A 22,616-nucleotide genomic window follows, 5' to 3' on the forward strand; every position below is an offset into this window, starting at 1 on the left:
ATGCATGATTTAATCGGCAACTAATTAATATGCAAATGTATTCATATGTTAGTTACTAAATTAAAAATGCAAAGCAGCCCTTATGGTGAATCTGTGATTTTTTTTTTTCCTGCACAAACACGACGCTTCGAGAAATAAAAGGGAGAAAAAAAAAGCCCAAGAAAACTTCGGCTAAGTTTCGCAACCTGTTGCTGCTGCGATCGTTTAGCGAAGCGTAGCGACTTTTATTTTTGTGTTTTTCAGGATCGATTCCTGAAAAATCTTCTGAACGCAGAGTTTAATTTGTGTCTCTATAAGAATCATAAAAAACCTGAGTGGCTAAAGTGGCAATTTGAGTGAGATTAAGACTCCATAGCGTAGCGTTTAGCGGTAGCTAAGGGCAGGCGTTAGCGGCAGGCGTTAGCGGCAGGCGTTAGCGGCAGGTGTGGTGCAGGCGTCTCGGCGTTAATGCTCGCTATCAGATTAGTTTCAGGTGGATCAAAACCCGGCTTTGTTGGTGGAGGGCGGAAGGCGGCGGAGGGTGGCCGGCACAGGGCGGCCGGCGTGCGGTCCGCTCAAAAGCGGCGGCGCCCCCCGCTACCTGACCGCTGTGAAGGATTGTGGGAAATGAATAGAGGGGTCAGGGAGGGGATAAAAGGAGGCCTGCCCTCTCGGCTCAGAGGACCCCTTCAGGGGGGCCGACCGGCACACACACACACACACACACACACACACACACACACACACACACACACTCAGGAGTGAGAGCTCAGCTAACTGGGTGGGCAATTAACCTCCACTATTACAGCTACAAGACACGATCCTTACTTCCTCTCCTTTCACTCTTTCCTCTCTCTTCTTCGTCTTTTATTCTTTCTCTCTTTCCTCTCTCTCCATCTTTCATTCTTTCCTCTCTCTTCTTCAACTTTTACTCTTTCTTTCTCTTTCCTTCTCTTTTTCCTCCCTCTCTCCCCATTCTCTCTCTCCACCTCTCTCCTCTCACTACCCTTTTCTACCTCTCTCTCCTTCTCTCCCCTCTCTCTCCTCCTCTACCTCTCTCTCTCTTCCTTTTTCTACCTCTCTCTCCTTCTCTACCCCTCTCTCCTTCTCTACCTCTCTCTCTCTTCCTTTTTCTACCTCTCTCTCCTTCTCTACCCCTCTCTCCTTCTCTCCCCTCTCTCTCCTCTGCGTCTACCTCTCTCTCTTCCCTTTTCTACCTCTCTCTCCTTCTCTTCCCTCTCTCTCCTCCTCTACCTCTCTCTCTCTTCCCTTTTCTCTCTCTCTCCTTCTCTCCCCTCTCTCTCTTTCCTTTTCTACCTCTCTCTCCTTCTCTCTCTCTCCTTCTCTCCCCTCTCTCTCCTCCTCTACCTCTCTCTCTCTTCCCTTTTCTCTCTCTCTCCTTCTCTCCCCTCTCTCCTCCTCTACCTCTCTCTCCTTCTCTCCCCTCTCTCTCCTCCTCTACCTCTCCCTCTCTTCCCTTTTCTCTCTCTCTCCTTCTCTCCCCTCTCTCTCCTCCTCTACCTCTCTCTCTCTTCCCTTTTCTGCCTCTCTCTCCTTCTCTCCCCTCTCTCTCCTCCTCTACCTCTCTCTCTCTTCCCTTTTCTCTCTCTCTCCTTCTCTCCCCTCTCTCCTCCTCTACCTCTCTCTCTCTCTTCCCTTTTCTACCTCTCTCTCCTTCTCTCTCTCCTTCTCTCCCCTCTCTCCTCCTCTACCTCTCTCTCTCTACCCTTTTCTACCTCTCTCTCCTTCTCTCTCTCCTCTCTCTCCCTCCCCATTCTCTCTCTACCTCTCTCTCTCTCCATCCCCATTCTCTCTCTCTCTTTCTCTTTCTCTCTCTCTCTCTCCTCTCTCTCTCACCACTATCTCCCTTCTCTCTCTCCCTCAGGTGCCAGAGGAGTGACCCTGCCTCGTGCTCGCCCTCCTCTGCATCGCTGCTCTCGCTCTGCCAACAAAACCAAAACACAGGGATGTATTTCTGTCATCAGCTGTTCGTCACTGCCAATCAGCACATCGTGGTCACCACGCTGACCACACTGGCCATAACATAAGAGCAGATAAACGGATGAAGTATATGCATGTGTACATAATCTTTTTCTTTAAGATATTCATCAGAATCCAGAGTATCACTGCGATCGCTGGTGCATCTAGAGGTGTTACTGTGTTATGTTAGCTCTGATCTCACTGAGGTTCACTGTCGGTTCTCCACGATGGAGAACCAGTTAAGTACCTAACACTTCGCCAACGTGGACATACGGGTAACGTGTGTTACAGTTTCAGAACATATAACAGTCCATTTAACTGAGTATGGAAATTAATCTGCGGCCCCAAAACTTTATTTTACACCTATTAAAACTGCCAACTGACCTTTTCACTGACTGAGTATTTCACACTTAATTTAATGATTTGTATCATTAAAGATTAGATTGTATACGATAAAGGAACCCTTTTCAAAAAGGTTCTATATAGAACCATGTGCAACACATTTTCCATCAACCTGAAGAACCATTTCACCATGCAAAGAACACCTTAATCATACAAAGGATTCTTCTTCTACTGTTATGATGTTGTTGAGCTTGTATATAACAAAATAACCTTTTTTGGTGCTATATAGAACCCTTTTAAAAAAGGTTCTATATAGAACCATGTGCAACATGTTCTCTATCAATCTGAAGAACAATTTCACCATTCAAAGAACCATTTAATCATGCAAAAGGTTCTTTGAGTGCTGATGGTTCTATATAGAACCATTTTCTTTACTAAAGAACCCTTGAAGAACCATCTTTTTTAGAGTGTACTTGGAATAAAATCTGTTTTCTGTGATGTCAGCACATTTCTAACCTATTCAGCCTACACTTTAGCCCCGCCTATGTGGTGAAGCTATAAGGAGTGATTCTCGCTCTGGCATCCAATCAGAAAAGAGCTCATTTACATATATCTGTCTTAAAGGCCTGTCTGTTTATTTGTGGGGGGTAAAGAGAGGTCCTGTGAGACCGAGTTCTGACTGGTGGGGGTCTGATTTTTCACTGAACTATCCTTTTAATCCTGGACTAAATCCCGCCCAGTGATCCCAGGAGCCTTTCTGGACTTCCTCTGGACCGAAACGGACGCTATTTCCCTTGTGTGCGATACAATTAGGCGAAGAGCTGGACGTCCCTGCTGTCCAGCTGCTCTCCGCTCCATCATTAGGTAGTTCTGGACACCGCAGTGTTAGTAAAGTCCTCTGTGACCTGTTACCGCGGAACATATTTGGTTCTGACTGATTTCCCGATTTTTTTTAGAGGTTCCACTTTTTTAGTTCTGTTTACATCAGATTGGAAGTTATTAAAGGTTCATGAGGCTCATGAGAGCTAAGATGGGCTTCAAATAAAGGAAATCTGCTTGTGCGCCACAATAAAAGTCTGTAGTTTAAAGTTTTGTTCAGCCTTACATATCGGGAAAAAAAAAAAAAACATTTTTTAATGAACTTTTAAATTCAAATGTGTAAATTTAGTAAGATAATTACAATTATATATTAAAAAATAAGCGTAATAAAAGCTTTAGTGATAACAGTAATAATATATTTTTTCAAATATAACAGTGAATAAAATTTTTAAAAATATTTATTTTTTTTAATTAAAAATCTTTTTAAAATATATAATTAAAAATAACCCGATACTACATATCAGATTAAATAAAAAAAACTTTTTAATTATTATAAATTTTTTAAACAACAATTTAAAATCAAAGAAGTCTTGATTTAGAAATATTACTAAAAAATTCAGATAAAAAATATATTTAAAAAATTAGCTATTTAAGTTTAAATAGCTAATTTAGACATACAGTGAAATTATACATTTAAAAAATGATACATAAAGTAACACAAATAATTTAAGAAGATTATAAACTTTCTTTTGTTAATAATCTTTTTTTGTGACTTGCATACAACAACCAGTGCATCAACAAAAAGAAAAGAATATATTTTATTTAGTAATTTTATTTTTTAATGTAAAAAATTAACATTAATTAATTATTTTATTTTATTTTTTGGTGAAGGCTAGTGTGACTTGGCTTGAACTCTACACAGGGGAGATCTCCATCACACACACACACACACACACACACACACACACAAACAAAATTTGGGGTAAAAAGTTATTCCACATTTTCAGGTCTTCCAGAGTCTCTTCACACCGAGCCGAGCTCAGTAACGTGGCGCCACGTCCTGCACGTCTCTCAGCGCGTGAGCCGCAATACGTAACACTGACACTGACAGCAGGACGAATTCATCATCACAGCCCTGCTCACTCCATTCTGTCTGCTTCTGTTTCTCTCTCTCTCTTTCTTCTGACCCCAGCAGCGTCTCTCTCTCCTCAAACGTCCGAAAACAACCCGGCCGGCGCGTGACCCGCTGATTCGATTAGCAGAGCTCTCGCAAAATGGCAGCCGCAGGAGAGGAGGAGGAAATGAGCGCCAGGACAGAGAGATGGAGGAAGAAAGACAGAGGGAGGAGAACTGGAGAGAAAGAGAAGGAGGGCAGTCGGAGGAATCCCAAAACTCTCTCTCTCTCTCTGTGTAAAGGACGTGTGGTGACCAGACATTTTCCCAACAGGGGAAGCTCTGTCCACTGCCAATGACCCAACATGCCCGCGGTCAGCGAGCGTCCGCTCTCCAGCCGGACAGAGAAACAGAACGCTACCCGCTCTCCCTAACCCCCTTTATAAACCCTTTATAAACTCATCATTTGTTAATGTTTTTAAGCTCATTTATAAACCATAATAATTATAACTTTCCTATCAAAACTCTTTTTAAATTCTGACTTATAAATCTTTACAACCCCTTTATAAACCTTTTATAAACCATTACAGCCTCCTTCATAAAGTTCATAAATTCCAGCTTTATAAAAAATAACAAACATCCCTTTGTAAACCATTATAACTTCTTTAACTGACCTTTATAAACCCATTATAACTTCTACTTTATCTGCCCTTTATAAACCCATTGTATCCTCTTGTTTAACTGCCCTTTATAAACCCATTGTATCCTCTTGTTTAACTGCCCTTTATAAACCCATTATAACTTCTACTTTAACTACCCATTGTAAACCCATTACAACTCCTTCTTTAACTGCCCTTTATAAACCTATTATAACTCCTTCTTTAGCTGCCCTTTATAAACCTATTATAACTTCTCTTTATAAACATTCTATGAACTAACTTGATAAACTAGTATAAGCTCCTTTATGAACTCTTTAAAAAACTAATTTTACAAACTCTTCTTTATAAACTCTTTATAAACCATTATAACTCCTTTTATAAACCCAGCTTTTTAAACTCATCCTTTATAAACCATTATTCATTCATAAACTCCCCCAAGCCCAACTTTATAAACTGCCCTTTATAAACCCTTTATAACTTTTACTTTATAAACCATTATAACCCCTTCATAACACCTTTATAAACCCAATTTTGAAAAAAAAAAAAATTTATAAACTCCTTTATAAAGGACTATAACCCCCTTAATAAGCCCGACTTTATAAACTCCCCTTTATAAACCCTTTATAAATTTCCCTTTATAAACCATTGTAAGCCCCTTCATAACCTCCCGTTAATGAATACAACTTTATAAACTCCCCTATATAAACCCTTTATAAACTCCCTTCTATAAACCTTTCCTAAACTCACGTGTTTAAGCCCTTTATAAAATTCCATTTATAAACCCCTTATAAACTCCATCTTTATAACCATTATGACGCTTTCCAGAATCTCACCTTTATGAACCCAACTTTATAAGCTCCCCTTTATAAACTCTTCATAAACTCCTCTTTATAAACTCTTTACCCCTTTATAACCCCCATTTATAAACCCAACTCTACTAGCTTCCCTTTATAAACTCCTGCATTGTAAAGCACTATAACCTCCTTTATAAACCCACAAACTTCCCTTTATAAACCCAGTTGTCCTGCTCTGTTTGCTGACACAGAGCTCAGCCCCACTGTGTGTCCAGTGCAAAGCTGTCGCTAAAGCGTCTCTGACGTCTCTCTCTCTGTCTCTCTCTGTCTCTCTCTGTCTCTCTCTCTGTCTCTCTCTGTCTCTCTCTGTCTCTCTCTCTGTCTCTCTCTCTCTCTCTCCCTCTCTCTCTCTCTCTCTCTCTCCCTCTCGGACTAACAGGTGGACTAGGTGGACTACGTGGACAGGTTGGCGGCTAACTGGGGTTAATAACAGCACAATGAGCTTCACAAACCAGACTCAGTAATAATAATAACAGAAAATTAAAAAACACAGACAGCTTCATAAACACTGTGTGAAATCAGGGTCATAACTCTGTATGGCTGATATGAAGTAAAGCTGATTCGCAGAAGATCAGGTTAACGTCTCTGTCCTGTGCACCTCCTAAAGATATACTTCATAACCCGCCGCCTCAAATCCATATTTCATAACACCGTGACGATAATCCAGTGCATAACTATTTTTACGCTCTAGATTTGTCTCTAGATGTTTCTTTCCTCGCCATCAACGAATACCTGGAATCTAAGAAATAAAAAACACGAAATCCGAGACTCCCTTTACTCAATTTCCGGTCAAAACACCTGTTAAGCACAAGCTATTCATTTTCTGCAGATATTTCTGAGAAAAATTTTTAATTGATTAAAAAAAAACTGATTAAAAGCTACAGAGAAAATGTGTCTCCTAACAACCACCTGGAAGAGCTGGTCGACAACAAAACTGCCCCCCATCAGATAAACAGCACACTCTCAAAAAAGATGGTTCTTCAAGGGTTCGTTAGTAAAAATAATGGTTCTATATAGAATCATGAACACTCAAAGAACCCTTTGCATGATTCATAGGTTCTCTGCAAGGTAAAATCGTTCCACAGATCGATAGGGAATGTGCTGCATATGGTTCTAAAGAGTTCTTCTATTGTTACAAGCTTGACATCAAAACTACAGAACCATATTTGATGCTATATAGAACTCTTTATGAAAAGGTTTTATCTAGAACCATGTATTGTTGGTCTAGCAGGTCTTTCAGGTGGTTGTTAGGATCCTTTTTAGAGCCATGATTTCTATATGGAACCGTCTGCATGCTTAAATGGTTCTTCGCATGGTGAAATGGTTCTTCAGATTGATAGGGAATGTTTTGTATCTGGTTCTATAAAGCACCAAAAAGGGTTCTGCTTTTGTAACAAGCTTGATATCGTAACAATAGCAAGACCATTTTTGGCTCCATACATTCTCCATTAATCTGAAGAACCAGCTTTAAGCATGCAGGTGGTTCCATATAGAACTTGTGACTCTAAATAGAACCATTCTCCTTACTAAAGAACCCTAATGGCTATTTTGGTAGTTTCTGATTTTTTGCACAGTACTGGAGACAGACACACACACAAACACACACACACACACACACACAAACACACACACACACACACACACACTCTCTCTGAGACAGCGCTGACGACAGCTGGTGGAGCCGCAGCCATTTTCTCTTTTCCCCCCAAAGTTTTGGGCTGCGGCCAAAACCTCACCTCCACCCGCCTGTCAATCAAAGCCTGTCGCCATGGAGACACACCTGAACCCCTCTCTCTCTCTTCACCCACTCTCTATGGGAGCACGCCCAGTACGGCGATGGTGGGTTTCATTTCGAGGCGTTTTTGGGGTACTGCTGCCGCTGCTGTTGTTGTTTTTCTCATCGTTGTTGTTGTTGTTTATGTTTTCCTCCATGCCCTCTTCAGCCTTCTGTACGTGGCTGTCCAGCTGCAAAGGAGGCCAGCTGGAGCAGCGGGCAGAGTACACTTACAACAGAGAGAGAGCGAGAGAGAGAAAGAGAGAGAGAGAGGGAGAGGGAGAGGGAGAGAGAGAGAGGGAGAGAGAGGAGAGAGAGAGAGAGAGAGAGAGACAGAGAGAGAGAGAGAGGGGGAGAGAGAGAGAGAGAGACAGGGAGAGGCTGAGAAAAAGAAACTGATAGAAAGAAAAAAGAAAACACGAAAGAGACAAAGGGAGGGAGAAGCAGAGAGAACAACAAAGAGTGGAGAGAGGGAGAGACAGAAATAACAGAGAAAACAAAAAAAGAGACAACAAGATAGAGAGAGCAAGAGAAAGAATGAAACAGAGAGAGAGAGAGACATTAAAAGAGAAAAGAGAAAAAGAGAAAGGAGAAAGAGAACATCGTAAAGACACAAAGGTGAAAGAGAGAGAGAAAGACAGAGAGGAAAGGAGGGAAGAGAGAAAGAAAGAGAAAGGGGGAGAAAGAGCGAGAGAGAGAGAGAGAGAGAGAGAGAGAATCTGCTTTTTAAGCCCTGAAACACAAACAATAACAGCGCCTATTAGGATTCCTGACTCTCTTTCGTTTCGTTCCATTTCTCCCTCGTTTTCTTTTCTGCTTCTTCTCCAGCAGCAGCTCTATTGTCTGAAAATGTCATAGAGCAGCGCAGAACCGCAAGAACTCTGGTGAACAGTAGTAAAACTCTCTGGCCTTCGTAAAGTCGGACCGGCCGCTCGCCAAGCCTTTATTAAAACCTACAGCGGGCGTTTGTGTCCCCGCTGAAGAAACAGAAACAGGACGTTACGTTAAAACCAGCTTTAAAACCCGCTGAGGAATTAAAGCCACAACGTTTCGAAGCTGAGAGGGAACCTGTCAGTCTCAGTACAACCACGAGTACATAATGTGGTCGGAGAACATTCAGGAAAGAAGACTCTTTTCTTTTCCTCACGTTAAAAACCTGCGGTTCTGCCGGAGGCCTGTAGGGGGAGCACAAGCTCAGGAAACAAGGATTTGAGAGCACACGGGAGATTAACGTCCCGACTGCGCCTTCTGGTAGGCCTAACTTAATTTAATTAACGCTGTCTACTTTAAACAAACTTAGGCAGAGGCAGAGGAGCGAGGGAGGCAGAGAGAGAGAGAGAGAGAGAGAGAGAGAGAGAGAGAGAGAGAGAGAGAGAGAGAGAGAGAGGAGGCAGAGAGCTCAGAGAAAAGATGCTTTCATATTTGAGCGTGGGAAAGAAATCCATTCTACTCCAATGCTGTATTACAAATGCCCTCCTAATCACTATTCCCTTCACTGGAGCACTATACAGAACACTAATGTAGTAAACAAAACCTGTTATCACTATTATCACTATTCATTCTCTACATTTGAGAACTATACAGAACACAATTATAGTGAAGACAAATTGTTCTGTAATCACTATTTCCTACATTATATATAGCACTATACAGAACACTATTATAGTGAACACATGTCAGCCTAATCACTATTTTCCTATCACTATATCAGAAGATATCACTTTATATTTCCTACACTATATATATATATATATATATATATATATATAGCACTACACAGAACACTATTATAGTGAACACACATGTCAGCCTAATCACTATTCTCCACATTGGAGCACTATATAAAACACTATTATAGTGAAATGAAATGGTCCTCTAGTCACTATTTCCTACATTATATATAGCATTATACAGAACACTATTATAGTGGACACAAATATCAGCCTAATCACTATTCTCTATATTGGAGCGCTATGCAGTACACAATTATAGTGAACATAGATGTCAACCTAATCACTATTCCCTATATTGGCACACTATATAAAACACAATAATATAACAGAAGTAATTTTCTTATCACTAATCTCTACTTTGAAGCAATGTACAGAACACTATTGTAGTGAACAAAAATGTCCACCTAATCACTATTTTCTGCATTGGAGCATCATATTGAATATTATTATAGGAAACAGAAATGTCTGATTTATCACTATTTCCTACATTGGAGCACTGTGTAGAACACAACTATAGTGAACACAAATGTCAGCCTAATCACTATTACCTACAATTGGAGCACTGTACAAAACACTATTATAGTGAACAGAGATGTCCACCTGACCACTATTCCCTACATTGGAGCACCATACAGAACACTATTATAGTGCACAGAGACGTCCACCCAATCACTATTCCCTGTATTGGAACAGAGCACTATGTAGAACACTATTCTAGTAAACAGCAACGTTAGCCTAATCACTATTCTCTAGATTGGAGCACCTTTAAAGAACACTATTATAGTGAACAGAGACGTCTGCTCAATCAGCCAAATCACTATTCCCTACATTGGAGCACTATACAGAGCCCTGTAAGAGACAACAGAAATGGCCAATAATCACTATTCCAAACTGGAGCACTAGAAAAATACCATTATTGTAAACTAAAGTGTTTGCTTAATCACTATTTCCAACGTCAGGGCACTAGAAGCAGAAAGAAACCCTCAAAAAACATCTTTCTCACTATTCCCTACGTTACAAAACCAGGAGAAACACACTACTGTAGGGGACACAAATTGTGAAATAAAGTAAACAATTTCACACACTGACGTTACACAGGTTTGTTCACCACTTTGTGGCAGTAGTCACACTGTACACCACCTACTGCAGTGCACTGGCAGACAAAAGCGGTGCACTATATAGTGAATAAGGCACAATTTTGGACACGGCCCAACACGGCTGAGCTATGTTGTTGTAAATACCTTGTTGTTGACTTTCTGAGTGAAAATATGTTAACACATCCTCTACAGGAACACAAAAAATAAAATAAATTATAAAATGTGGCCTGTGCAAAAGTTATGGCACACGTTATAGTTTATGTTGAATTTGTTCCAATATGTTAAACTCAAATAAAGAAACTGTGCATTAAAGTGTGCAGTAAAATGCCATATTTAAGTTTGTTGGTCTTTTCTAAGGTTTTTAACTTAATAAACAAAACATGTATTTTGGTCCAGGGGTGCCAAAGCTTATGATGCATATTTTAAATGATATTTAATTTTTTTTTTTACATTTATGACAAGCTTTGTGGCAGTATATTCTATTTATTTGCATGTGTTTGTATTCTGTCCATTTATTTAAGCACTAATTTTACCAAAACATATATTTACTGGCCAAACCACATGCAGCTATACTTGGCCGACAAAGTGACTCTGATTCTGATGTTCCATTTATTTTTGAAAAATAAAATAGCAACTTAGCAGCAAACAGGAGCAGCAAAAACAACAGGGTGACAACGGCATAATTAGCAAAATAAAAGTCCCACCAATGACAATGTCATGTTCGACATTCCGAGATAAACATGAGCTTTAAAACAGAAATCAAAACCACTTTTAGTGCGTTTAGTCAAGGATATCTGTCCCCAGCAGTCAGAGAGAGAGAGAGAGAGAGAGAGAGAGAGAGTGAAGGACAAAAGATGGAGAGAGTAACACTCGTTCTTTATCACGCCCATCAAACTCATGGAGGTTGCCTCCCTTGCAGCGTCAACTCTTTCATGGGTTTTTCCCCCCAGTGCCATAAACCAGATAAACAAAAATAAATAAATAAATGCAAAAGCAGGAGAAAATATATTTCCGAGGACGAAGCGCGCTCGCTCGCCGCCTAATGCGAACTAATTTCCTTTTGATTACCGCATTATTCCAAGGTTTCTCTCTGGTGACGGCGTAATTGTAGCGTAAGTAAATTAACTTCGTAAACACTTCGCCTTACAATAACACGGTTTTGTTTTAGGCGGCAGAAAGATCGGCCCCTGGGGGTCAATCAGGGGACTTGGCTCCAGAAGTTAGAAAGCTTTAGCACGAGAAGAGCGATTCTTGTACCCCATCCTGGAGTCAAAGTGGTACATTTCCTTTATAGTGAATAATACGTGTTATTTATAAAGCAGACATGCATTATTATGAGCAATAGTGACAATAATCTAAAACAGAGTCAACAGGGGTGTAAAAGAGCACTTAAGTGACAAACACTGTAGTTATGAATATGTGGATACTGTGTGAAAACCTCAAAAATAAATCAATAAATAAATAAATAAATATGGAGCCAAAAAACATACCTGGGAATTTCTACATTTAAAGATGTATATGGGCCAATGAGAAATAAGGAAATAAGGCTTTTAAAAATTCTTATCAATTCTATTCCGATAAATATAAGAATGATATGAAGTGCATTTTTGTATCTGCAAGAATCAATTCAAAAAGTTATGTTAAGTTATGATCAACAGTATCATCAATTTGACCACCCAGAAAATGTCAAGTAGTGCAACCACACATTTATTAAAAATACCATATATTAAAATTATTATCAACTACCAAAACATGCATAAACTAGTCTCTGGATTTGGACACCTGTATATACATTTGTTCTTGAATTTGATGTTTACTTTTTTCCTAAATAAAAACATAACGCTGTTTTCCTGGGGTCGCACCACTGACCTGGTAAACTAAACCAGCGTAACCATGACTCAAAAATACGACAATTTTATTTAAAATATTTGTGAAAGGGGTATCGACCTTGGCACTGCACCACGAAGGTCATTTGGGTTCTTCTTTATGACGCAATACCCTGCCAACTCTTTCCTAAAAGCATGTCAGAATAAAAGCCCTTTGATGTGGGTTGCACCACATGACGTTTGAGGACATCAGAATTTACAGACCCCTTTTGAGTGTAATTTTTTTTAAAGCATTCCTACTTTTAAGCTGTAATTTTAAATGTTCTAAACATACAATCATGACAAGGTATATTTTAAAGGTTTTAGAAGTAAAATATTAATTAAATATATAATATATAATATTCTGAATAAAAGTTTTTTTTTTAATCCATGTGTGGTTGGACAGTCGCACTACTTGACAATTTTATTTCAATGCGTGTATAATTTTAATTCGTGTATAGTTTTGAATTTTAATGTATGACTTTCATTTATAAAATATTATAATTCAAACCCAAATTAAATAGTTTATTCTTTTTTTATTTTTATCTGAACTGATTTAATGCACATCATTAATTACACACTATAAAATCTATATCAGTTCTATAAGCTATATTTCTCATAATCATTCAGTTAGCATATTGGGAAAAGACAGAGTCAAATTATCAAGCAAAATTATAGCTCATCGAGCAAATTACAAACCGAAATATAAGCTCTGAGTCCAACTGCAGATGTACAGCAGTAGAAAAGGACTGAAGACGCTGGAGAAAAGGAGGAAAGCAGCACAGAGAGGTGAGAACAGACGAAAATCCAGAAAACAAGCAGGAAAGCAAGCTAACCCTGCGCACAGTAACAGCCAGCTATGGAGGAATGCCAAAAGAACAGCGCACACACAAACATCCCAAAACAGGGCAGCCCGACAGGTTAGCGCTGGCGGCGGAAACACATCGGCGCTTAAGGCGCACAATGGCACATATTGGATCTCCATCCTGAGCTGCTAAACGGCTCCTTTTATTTTTAGCGCCGTGTCAAAACACCTGCCACACGATCGGACCGCCGCGCCGCACCATAACTCCATCCACATGTCCGCCGAAAGAGTGTGGCACTGTATATTTACAACACTTTATGATATTCATATGCAGAAGTTTGAACACCCTCGGTCAGTTGACAAATGAGTTAACATCCTCTGTAGTGAATAAACCTAAATACGGCACAATGTCTATTCATTTATTTAACATATCGGAAAATTACAGCATAAAATATGTGCCATAACTTTTGCACAAGCCACATCTGAGTTTTATTTTTTCCCCCAATCTGTTCTTTACAGCAAATAAACAGTAATAATGCATTAAAATGTGCAGAATTATGTTCTCTATAGGATGTGTATTTATTCTTGCTTAGAAAAACAACAAAACCTGTCATTTGACTGGGGCGCCCAAACTTTTGAGTATATATTGAGATATTATACTTACATTTTTGGGCCATTCTACATTTGCGCTGGCAAACAAGGTACGAATGTTGAAATTCAAGTGTAAAATGTGGCAGTATTGAAAGTTATAACACTGACGGTAACACCACTGACTGACCGCTGCTTTTTCAAAAAAAGCTTTTCTAAAATAATGTCCATAATAATCATGGTAACAAAGTCACACTGCATGTAGAAAATGACACATGTTGCCTTTACATTGGTATTTCATTTCATTTTCATTTTAAAATCACTTAATGTTTCATGGGTAACACCACTGACACTGTCTGAGTCTTTTTAGCCAAAATCTTCAGCAATTAAAATATAAAAAAAGCTTTTAAAAACTCTGGACTTCTCAGCATTAGCCTTTAATTGTCACACGACCAGACAACAACCCCAAAATAAGCAGAAGAACAGTCACACCAATGACACCTATGTCACGATTGATATTCACAGATAAATACAACTGAATACTGTTTATACTTTTGTCCATATTTATAGATGACAGTATGTTTTTTAGTGTCAGAAACCACATAACAGACAACTAAAGATAACTTGCTTAGGAGTGTTATTGACCAACATCAGTAAAAATGCATTACCACAGACGGTAACACCGCTGACAGAAGTTTTCTAAAATAGCTTTTCTAAAATAAAGTCCACCTTCACTTTAGTTCCAAAGTTGCACTGTATGTAGAAAAACAAAAATATTGCATCCACCTTATTTCATTTCTATATTAAAATCTCTTAATGTTTCATGACTAACACAACTGACACAATCTTTTCAGACAAATTTATCAGCAATTAAATAAAAAAAAAAGCTTTAAAAAATTCTCAGAATTAGCCTATCTTTTGCTATCTATTAGCAAAATAAGTCACACCAATGACAACTATGTCACGATTAATATTCAGAGACAAATATAAACCTTCAAACAGAAATCAAAATCACTTTTAGTACGTCATTTACCAAAAAAAATACCTTTGAGAGAAATCAATTTTAAAAAAGTATGATATACTGTTATCTAATTTTAGAGTGTATATAAAGACACTACACTTACATTTTAGACCATTCTAACTTTGCGCTGGCAAACAAGGCACGAATGTTGAAACTGAAAAGTAAAACATTGCAATATTGACAGTTGTAACACCGCTGACAGAAGTTTTCTAAAATAGCTTTTCTAAAATAAAGTCCACCTTCACTTTAGTTTCAAAGTCACACCATATGTAGAAAAACACAAATGTTGCATTTACCTTGTTATTTCTTTTCAATTTTAAAATCACAGTGTTTAAGGAGTAACACCGCTGACAATCTTTTTAGCCAAATTTATCAGCGATACACAAAAGAGTTTTCACCAACTCTGGACTTCTCAGATTTAGCCTTTCTTATCAAACAGGAGCAGCCAAACTGTCCCATGACCGGGACAACAATCCCACAATTAGTGAATAAAGTTTGCACCAATGACAACCACGTCACAAGCTTTCAAATATAAAATCACTTCCAGTTTGTTTAGGATATCAGTCACCCAGCAGTCAAAGAGAGTCTTGATTTAAAGTCACAGCAACGTGAAAAATCTAATTTTTATATATATATATATATATATATATATATGTAAGTCAATGGAACCAGACGTCTTTCCAAGTCATTTTGGGCCGTTTCTTTTGGTCCATTCATCATGAAATTTACACACAATGTAAAGAGCAGCAAGCATTTTCAAATTATGACAAAAACTGAAAAAATGACAATGACAAAATGACAAAATGGACATACGAGGTTTTGTTCTGACAGCAGCGAGATATAAAAATCAATGCTAGCATAGCTACAAACAGCTGAACACTGTCTGTACTTTAGTCCATGTTTATAGATGACAGTGTGCCATACAGCGTCAGAACACACACAAGTGTATCTGAGGCAAGTGTAATGATGTAGGAATGCAGTTAGCACCACGATAACGGTTAACAATTCATTATCTGTTAGCTTCCTTAGCCTCACAGCTTCAGTGCTATAACTAAAGAAGCAAACCTCAGAACCAAACGTGTGTTGGCTGACTGACTACACTAGGGGTAAGGGGTAAAATGTGCAAATTTGATTTTTCACCAAACTACCCCTTTAAAATGTTATTTTTAAAGGTTATTTTTTTATTTAGTTATTTATTTATTTTTTCAAAAGAAGGACAATGCTTCAAACGGCCTGGACGGCAACCCACAGAGCGAAGAGGCACAGACGCGCAGGACGGCTGTGACAAGCCATACATTCAGCCATCGTTAGCAGCACATTAAGCCTCAGCGAAGGTCCTCACACACACACACACACACACACACACACACACACACACACACACACACAAACACACACAAACACACACAAACACACACACACACACACACACGAGAGCCAACAGTCAGCCTCTTGACCTTTAAAAGCATCCAAAGGATTATGCAGTTTAAAATCGCAGGATCTCTGCATTTAAACCAACATTTTGCGTGGAAGGGACACATCATAGAAAACCAAATTTCTGACTTTTCAGAAAATAATATGTACAAATACAGTTTCCATACAGAAACTAAGCTGAAAAACAGCCCATTTAGAATTCACTGTGAATTTTGTGATGTCAGGCTAACATACAGCCATCCTATTCAGCCTACAGCTGTTTAGCCGTCGCTCATTCACGCTGACGTTCTAAGCACCATCTCAGCCTGGCCTGCTTTCTGAACGAGCCAATCAGAACAGAGGTGATTTACATACGCAGTCGGTTGCAAATGTTTGAGCGCCCCTGTTTGAATTTTTGTTGATTTGATGAGTGACAAGCGCAAATTTTAATGCACGTTTTAATGCACAATTAGGGAAAAAAAAAAGTTTTGTTAAATTTAACATATTGGAAAAAAAAATTATAGCACATTTTATATTTTGTTTTCCAAGATGTTAAACTAAACAGTGTAGAAGCGTGATCTCCATGGAGGCTGAGTTCACTTCAATCAACAAAACGTCATTTGACTGGGGTGCACAAACTTTTGCACATGACTGTATCAGTCTTCAAGGCACAGTAATAAAAACAGCCTGTTTGATTCTATGCAGAGAGGTTGGAAAATGGTAAAAAATGAGTTAGGACTGTACATAAAACAACACAGATGCTACAAGTGGACATCAAAAAATAAAATATGCAGAAAAAGGCTGATTATTATTAATATAAGAGTTGTTCTACCATTGCAGGGTCCCAATAAAGCTATGAAAACAAGCTCAAAGTAACACTCTATTTTATTCCTATTCCCAAATTAAACCACAAAAATTTATGCTAATTTTTCTTTTACAATTTCTAAAACTGATTTTTTTGTCATCAGCATGTCACAGGAGTGACCTCACACATGAAGTATTATTGTTGTGTGAAAAAACAATTTTGCTGCCTGTTTTTCAGCTTGTATTGTAAAAATGATCAAATTAAATGTGTCACATGTTCAAAATTTTCAAAATGTATAAATCTAGTTTTACTTTGTCCCCAGATTTTTTGTCAATGGTGTGACTGAAAAATAAAAGGTAATTGAAACCAACAAACAAAAACAACAAAAAAGGTCTTTTTGGACATCATAAAGAAGTAAGGCTAACAAATTCAGTGAAATCTCATTTAATATGTATTTTATATTTTATATATGTCTATATACGGTGTCAGCGGTGTAACTCATAGAATGTTAAGTGAATTTAAAATTGCAATGAAATAACATGAATCCAATATTTTCTACAGACAATGTCTCAAAGTGGAATTGGACTATATTTTTGAAAACCTCAGATTTGACCATTTTGTCAGTGGTCTTACTGTCTGTCAGTGGTGTTACTGTCTGTCAGTGGTGTTACGTTTTACATTTGAATTACACATTAAAATGTGCAGCCAGTTTTCCACTGCAATGGTAGAAAGACCCCTAAATATTGCACTGATTATTAAAGATTTCTTCACTCATCTGATGTGTCCTGATAATATAAACTGAAAAAAGAGCGACGCCGCTTTTTCCCTGTGCCACAGTTTTGTATTTCGGAACATATTCCAGCCAGCACTGACCCCTGTTCAGCTTCCAGAGGCATGACCATTGTTCACACTCCCCTTTTCTCTGAGATAAAAAGAATAAAAAGCCCAAAGCCGTGACTTACGGAGGAGGGCAGACCCGGCGGGACTTTGCGCACTTTCTTCGTCTGGACTTCTGCAAAAACAACATAAAAAAAATCAGAAGCATATTTTCTGATGTGACACTTGCATAAAGTCAGTAAGCCGATCCAGATGAGAGTGAACTGTGAGACTCCAGCCGCTGCCCCCGAACACGAGGACGAAGAAGAAGAAAAGACAACAAAACTGGACAAACAAGCACGGAAACTAGAGGCTGATCACTGAGAGCAAAATCTCAAATGATCGTCCGGCATTTTTGGTGTCTATTCCTGTATGAGGTGTGTGTGTGTGGGTGTGAAAAGGTGAGACTTCATACACACAGGAAATGAAAGGAAGTGTAAATTGCCTGGAGGGCCTCGACGCCTGCAGGCCGTCGTGTTTACGTTCTCCAAAAGCAGAAAAAAAAACGTACAGCCTGGAGATTATTTAATAAACAGAAATGAAAAAATATAAATGCTGTCTTTTTTTTTAAAACCTGTAAAGTGTTTTCACTTTGGGTTTCTATAAAACACATTTACACACACACACACATAGTGTGTGTATATATATATATATATATATATATATATATATATATATATATATATATATATATATATATCTCGTTGCTGTCCAAAGAAAATTTTTTTCTATTTTGTCCATTTTTAATTTTCTACATCATTTCAACTCACCAGCTGACCTTTACATTGTGTATATATTTCATTATGTTTGGACCAATAGAAATGCTCTAAAATCATTTAGAATAAAACCTCTTTATATTAACTTACATTAAAAGGTAAGAGTGTTTCTGCCCTCTCCTGTAAAGTTAGTATTTTAGTAGATAGCTGTTTTATTTGACAGTGACGACATATACATATATATATCATAATCTGTCATAATCTGGAAATGGCTGTTGTTTTTTACATTGTATGAAAATTTGATGACGAATGGACCAAAACAAACGGTAAATATGTTATTAAAAGTAAAGTAGTTTTTTTCTTCTCCTGTAAAGTTACCATTTTGAAGATACTAGGTTTTATATGTATTAAATTATGAAAAGCCATATATAAAAGTTTGGTAAATTCTGATTAAAAGATTTTTTTTAATTTGTTGCTTTTCTAATTGTAGATAATTGTGTCTAGAGGGAACATGGGAAATATGGCAAAATATTACACATTGTTCTCCCTGTAGAGGATGTGCTGACTTCTTTTTAATTACAAAATCAATACATGATACAGTTTAACATAATTTAGGGTGTCACATTTGGGCAAGGGTGCCCTAACATATATATACATCTCGTCATATAACTAATATCTTCAGAATGGTAACTTCTTTACAGAAAAAAAGAAGAAAACAGTCTTAAAATGTAACGGAAATTTATGTAGGAAATCTTTTTTTCCAAGTAATTTTGGACCATCACTATTCATCCATTCATCAAGACATTTTAATAAAATGCAAAGGGAGTAAAGTTTTTACATAAGCAATGACCGAAATGGACATACAAAACAAAGGTTCTTGCATAACAATGACTATATGTATTTTTTTTTATTTTTAATATTAGTATTTGTCAACACTGAGCATTTCATCATACATAGATTGATGTAAATTGATACAATTAAATTATGTTCATTTACATTAAATGTAAGAACTTTATATATTGTCACTAACAAGTATCTCCAAAATGGTAAGCTTACAGAAGAGGGAAAAAACCTTAACTTTTAATGTGAGTTAATGTAAAGAGATTTTATTCTAATTGATTTTGGGGCATTTCTGTTGATCCAATCATCATGAAATTTTCAGACAATGTAAAGGAGAAATGCTGTGTTCAAATGACAGAAATTTTTTTTTATAAAAATGGAGATGTTTTTCTTGTGTGTGTGTGAATATACTGTATATATAATGGAGAAAATGCTTTTATTTTGCTTTCCTTTCAAATTGAATATATATTTTTTTAATTACAAGTGCACAACAATTTGAGTGAGAAGCAGAATCTTTGAAATATTTACATGAATTTCAGAATTTCAGTATTTAGTATGAGTATGTTCCCCTATTTAGAACATACAGAGCATAATGAGGACCAGCTGATTCACTGCAGTGTATAACACAGTCCTCATGTTTGGGGGATGCAGCAAATATGAATATCCAAATACGACAATGATGATGATGGTGATGATGATGACGAAGTGCTCACCCATAGAGTCGCTGTGCAGTGGTCTCCGGCGGGGGTTGCTGCCGTAATGCTGGTAGTACTGTGAGCCCGGCTTGGTTGGGGAAACCGTCCCGGGACTGACCATTCCCATCTCTCCTCCCATGAGGCCCGGCTGCAGGAAACACAAACATTCTCTATTTATTGTCTTGCGCGCTTCAGAACAACCCAGAGCACTGCAGACTCACACGTAACAACAATAAACATGAACCGAAATAAACTGAAGGCCTTTTTTTATTTTATAAAAAATAAAAAAATATATAGCAGCATTTCTACACAACTACAATGTGGATTATCAACTGTATCACACTATTTCACAAGCAGACATTGTGTTATTGGTATATATTATATTTGTAAATACCAGAATAAAGACTAAAATAGAAAATAGAAAAATAGAGCAGCAATAAAAAATAAGTATTAAAAAAAGATCTGCCAGCTTTGGAGAGCTTTAGTGGACGGTGAGGGAGAGTGTTACGGTGCGGGGTTTAAAGTGGGATTAGAGCGAAAAGCTTTTGTGTCACACCAAAAAAAAAGGTTAGAAGGCTAAAACAGTCTCATATTAGAGGATAATTCCATTCAAATGTTGTAATAACAGTCTTTATATAACTGTTAAGTCACATTTACACAAGTTTAGCAGGACAAAATCATTCACATTAATCAGAATCATGAATACAACTTTAAAAAAGTTCGGATAAATGGTCCTACCCTAGGGGTGAAACGATGCCCCTATATCTCTAACACAGTCTATCAGAGTGCCGAGGGTTCGTATCACATGCAGTGACACCCCAACTGCCCCCCACCCCGTCCCAGCATCCACGGACGCACACTTACCCCGAGCAAGCACATCCTCTGATTAGCCTAGCTAAACCCTGTACCTGCGTTTTCGGCTCATCTCTACAAAAGAAAAGCGGAAAAAGAGAGTAACGGATAGCGGAGTGCCACTCCAGCCGGGGTGCGACTGTTCGGGAAGACGGGCGGAGGGGAAGAGGGAGAGGAAAGATGTGAGTGCGAGACAAAACTTCCTTCACAGACCACCCCCCCACCCCCCACCACCAAGCTTTAAAAAAACTTTCCGGAGTTAACTTGCCGGACCGAGCGGGGGCTAATTAGTGTAGTTGATCAAGTAGAGAAAAGTGTTTGGGGTCTAATCTGAATTCCAATCACTGGGAGTTCTCACAACAGACTTAGCAACGCTCCGCTAGCCCGCCATTCACATGCAAAGCGGCCTAAATAGGCCAATTACGGGCCGTCCCGTCCCGTCCTGCCGGGTTGGGGGGGGGGCGTTGGGGGGCTGCTGCCTTTCACATGTTAAAACAAAAGAGGCCTTGTCTTAAATTCCTAAATAAAGTCACTGCCCCCCTCCCAACACCCCCCTCCTTACCATCCACCCACCCTCCTATCCCAGACTTGTAGCTAGGCCGTCGCAGGTGGGGGGGTGGTCGGGGTAAGGGGCATCAGGAGGTGTGTGTGGGGGGGTTAGCTAGGGTGAAGGGGCTTCTGTTAAAACAAAAGTGTCTCATTGTCTCCGGGACGGTTTCTCAAGCTCTGCGTCGTCGTGGCAACTAAGACAAAAAAGCCCAAAAAAACAAAAAAACAAAAACAAACACAAAAACTGAGGGAAATGCTTCCCATAGCCGGGAACAGCCTTTAAAAACTTCAAGGATTGCCGGTTGTCGGAAAAGAGGAATAGATTTTGCTGGAATTTTATGTCTAAAATCAGACTGAAAAAAATTAAAGCATTATAATAATTGATTACAGTTGATTCCATCACTCCAAATGCAGTGTGACAAATGTCGATCCCGATCCCAATTGCTGTAGCCGTTCACACCTAAAGTCGCCGCTACATCAGCGTCGGCGGCGGCGACAGCGAGCGACGGCCCCCGTGCCCAATTTTAGAGCCGGCTGGCACCGGTACCCAGCTGGCACGCAGGAGAAAATATTAACAAAGATAAATGAGGAACACCTGAAACGGCGAGGAGCCGGGAAGAGACGCCCCGCGAAGGATTAGCGCTCTGCTAACGTTAATAACGGAGGGGGGTGGGGGGGGGTGATGGGGGGGGGTTTGGGTGCCTGCTTGGGCACCAAATGATGATTTGAAAAAAAAAAATGAATAAATAAATAAATAAATAAATGGAGGAGACATTAGTGTAATTGCAAAAGTGCACCAAACAAAAAAAAGATGCAGAGGAAGAAATGAGTTACGGATATAGAAAAGAAGGAAGAGAACGAGGAGTGAGAGGAAACGGGAGAGTCAGTGAGTGAACGAGTGAGGGAGTGAATGAATGAACGAGAGTGAGAGAATTTAAGAATAAGTGATGGGGTTAAGGCACAAATGGAAGTGAATGAACGTGTGAGTAAAAGTGTGAGTGAGTGAGTGAGTTAATGAACGAATGAATGAGTGAATTAATGAATACATGAGGATGTGTGGGAATGAATGGGTTGAATGAGTGAACAAATGAGTCAATTAGTGATTATGTGACTTGGTAAGGTAAAGAGTGGATGAATGAACGAGTGAGTGCATGAGTGACCGAATCAGTAAAGGAATGAATGAATGAATGAATGAATGAATGAGGATGTAAATGAATGCGCGAGTGCTTAAAAAATGGAGG

At 38.7% G+C, this 22,616-nt stretch overlaps 1 protein-coding gene across 10 annotated transcripts in view; it reads right to left on the reverse strand.

The window, feature by feature from the left end:
• The window catches only part of LOC118820125 (transcription factor 4-like), a 281,579-nt gene that overhangs the window by 92,468 nt on the left and 166,495 nt on the right, over positions 1 to 22,616 (reverse strand). For 9 of the 10 annotated variants that reach the window (XM_036588268.1, XM_036588265.1, XM_036588264.1 and 6 more), the window contains 2 exons: positions 19,993 to 20,122; positions 17,810 to 17,859 (listed from right to left, as the gene is read on the reverse strand). In XM_036588268.1, coding sequence (XP_036444161.1) covers positions 17,810 to 17,859; positions 19,993 to 20,122 — 180 coding nt within the window. Of the gene's footprint in view, positions 1 to 17,809; positions 17,860 to 19,992; positions 20,123 to 20,838; positions 20,970 to 22,616 lie in introns of those variants that run through there. The other variant, XM_036588271.1, reaches the window with a different exon arrangement.

Source organism: Colossoma macropomum, unplaced genomic scaffold (assembly GCF_904425465.1).
Source record: "Colossoma macropomum unplaced genomic scaffold, Colossoma_macropomum, whole genome shotgun sequence".
In the NCBI taxonomy this organism is placed as follows: Eukaryota; Metazoa; Chordata; class Actinopteri; order Characiformes; family Serrasalmidae; genus Colossoma; species Colossoma macropomum.